This window comes from Corvus hawaiiensis, chromosome 15, assembly GCF_020740725.1.
Source record: "Corvus hawaiiensis isolate bCorHaw1 chromosome 15, bCorHaw1.pri.cur, whole genome shotgun sequence".
Lineage (NCBI taxonomy): Eukaryota > Metazoa > Chordata > Aves > Passeriformes > Corvidae > Corvus > Corvus hawaiiensis.
Genome location: NC_063227.1, coordinates 8,453,643 through 8,456,270, shown reverse-complemented (window position 1 = coordinate 8,456,270; position 2,628 = coordinate 8,453,643). Strand labels below are relative to the sequence as shown.

General features: G+C 61.9%; 1 protein-coding gene across 1 annotated transcript; it reads right to left on the bottom strand.

Moving 5' to 3' along the window:
- Positions 1-351: 351 nt before the first annotated feature.
- HNRNPA0 (heterogeneous nuclear ribonucleoprotein A0) lies at positions 352-2,152 on the bottom strand. Its single transcript, XM_048319970.1, has one exon. It carries the CDS (start codon positions 1,828-1,830, stop codon positions 895-897), a length of 936 nt encoding a protein of 311 aa, XP_048175927.1. The 5' UTR covers positions 1,831-2,152; the 3' UTR covers positions 352-894.
- Between the last annotated feature and the right edge of the window lie 476 nt (positions 2,153-2,628).

Here is a 2,628-nt window from a genome sequence, read left to right as displayed (position 1 = left end):
TATTTCTTCAAAACTACACAGTACATACGGTGATGGAAAAGTCGTATAGAAAAAACTGACCAACTATGTCAGCACGTCAAACTGCCTAGTACAAGATGGTGGATGCACACAAACTGCCAAAGTGAGAATGAATATTTAAAAAAACAGACCACATCCAGGGATTAGTACTTCAAAAATTTCTCTGTAAAGTGTTTGAAAGCCACTAGCAAAAAAGTCAGTTGAGACCTTTACTGGCAACAAAGTATTTACTACTCTAAGTACACAGATTTTAAAGCAGAGGAACACTTGCTTCAAACCTAGAAAAGCCTTAAAACCGTACGGAATTGATCCTAGGAAAAAAAATTAGACGTGTAAAGGTCAATGAACACAATGATTTATTTAAAAAATAAAAAACGTAAAAACCATTTTTTCCTCCTTTACAGAAATGTTAAAAGTCAGTCATGGGATCCGAGTAGCTTTTGTAGAAAAAAACGTAGTATCCAGGTATCGAGTCCTTACAACAAAGGAAATTCCCCCCTAGCCCTCCCCAGTTTTTACTCCAGATCAGCAAGACACTTCCCACCCCGCACCCCTCAAAAAACAAATCAAAACAAGACATTTTTCGTTGCTAGTATAAAAACGACCAAGGTCCAAGTAATAATAAAAAAATAGAGTCCATCAATGACTGTAACACAAAATATGTGTATGTGGGGCCCAGTCCATCTTCAGAGAGAAAGAAGTGGCACAGGCAGCAGAGGCGACCCTCAGGGGGCATTTAGGAGCCGCTCCCACAGCAGGGAGGCATTTAAAAGGAGCTGCCCTTCGGCGAATGAGGGGAGAAACCATTTAGAAACTGCCCCGTATCGAAGGGAGGGCTCTCCACGCCCCCCCCTCAATGGGTATGGGCGCTCCAGCTCAGAAAGAGCCGCCCCCGTAGCCTCCCCCACCATAGCCTCCTCTGTACGGTCCACTGTTACTGCGGCCCCCCCAGTTGCCGCCCCCTCCTCCACCTCCTCCGCCGCTCTTCATGGGGCCGTAGGAGGACTGGTGCTGGCTGTAGCTGCCGAACCCGCCGTACCCGTTGCCGTAGTCGCCGCCTCCCCCTCCGCCGCTGCCTCCGTAGGAACCGCTGCCATAGGAGCCGTACCCGCCGCCTCCTCCCCCGCCGTAGCCGCCGTAGCTGTTGTAGCCGCCGCCTCCTTTGGAAAGCCCGTTGTGATCCCGGTTGCCGGAGCCGCCGCCGCCCCGACCCCTTCCTCCTCCTCTGCCTCCCCGGGAGGGTCTGGAAGAGCCGCCGCCTCCCCCGCCCGCCTGGATGTCCTCCTTGGGCACGGCCTTCTTGACCTCCACACGGTGGCCCTGGATCGGGTGGAACTTGACCACGGCCGCCTTATCGGCAGCGTCGTGGTTCTGGAAGTAGACGAAACCGAAGCCGCGCTTTTTCCCGCTCTGTTTGTCGGCGATGATCTCGGCCTTCTCCACGGGGCCGAACTGGCTGAAGTGCTGCACCAGGTCCCCTTCGCCCACGTCCCCTTTGAGGCCGCCCACGAAGAGCTTCTTCACCTTCGCGTGAGCGCCGGGCTTGGCCGAGTCCTCCCGGGACACGGCCCGCTTCAGCTCCACCGCGTTCCCGTCCACCGCGTGGGGGGACGCGGCCATGGCGGCGTCCGCCTCCTCCACCGCCGAGTAGGTGACGAAGCCGAAGCATCGGGAGCGCTTGGTCTGCGGGTTGAGCACAACCACGCAGTCGGTGAGGGTGCCGTAGGCCGCGAAGTGCTCCCGCAGCCCGGCCTCCGTGGTCTGCACGTTCAGCCCGCCGATGAACAGCTTGCACAACTGCGAGTTCTCCATGCTGCCGCCGGTGCCGCGCCTGGGCCTGGCGCCGAGACTCCTCCTCCTGTTTGGGGGCAGCTCCGGAGGTTTTTTCCCCCCCTGCTCCGTCTTGCCGCTTCTTCCCCCTGCAAGCAACGCGACCTCACGGCTGCGGCGGCCGCCGGCGGTGGCTCCCTCGGCGCGGCCCGGCGCCTCCGCTCCGCCTCACCTGACCGGCAGCACAGTCGGGACGTCCCCGGTGCCGCCGCTCCCCCGGAAAGGCGGGCGGGGGTGGGGGCGAACACAGGCGCGCACAAAATGGCGGCGGCGGCTTCTCGGGAGCGCGGCCGGCGACTGGTGCCCACACAAAGGGGCCGCCGGGAGCCCCGCCCCTCGAGCACGCCCCCCGCGCCGTCGCAGCCAATGAGAGAGGTGCGCTGGCGCCGCCCGCCACTCATCTTTAAGAGGCGTGGCTTCGGCTGCGATGGACGTGTTCAGCAACCAATCTAAGGGCAGGACCTCCGCTCCAGTCCCGGCGTCCGCCAATGACGGACGCGGCGGGCAGCGAATAGGGACGCGGGACGCGTTCCGCGCGCGCCGGGCGGAGGGGCGGGGCATGCTGCGCTAAGACGCCGGGCCCGCGGCCGGCAGCCAATGGGACGCCGCCTCCGGCTGGGCGCGCGCTCCCTCCCCGGCGGCCCCGCCCCGCGGCGGGAGGGGGCAGCGCGCGGGGGGCGGGGCGCGCGGGAGCGTTTGAAACGCGGGGACCGTTGGGCGCCCCCCGCGCGCGCCCCCCACGGCGGAGCCGCTGCTCCCGCGTGAGGGGGCTCGGGGCCT

Excerpts from the sequence above, each read along its gene's own strand:
- HNRNPA0 (XM_048319970.1), bottom strand. The coding sequence starts at position 1,830 with ATGGAGAACTCGCAGTTGTGCAAGCTGTTCATCGGCGGGCTGAACGTG.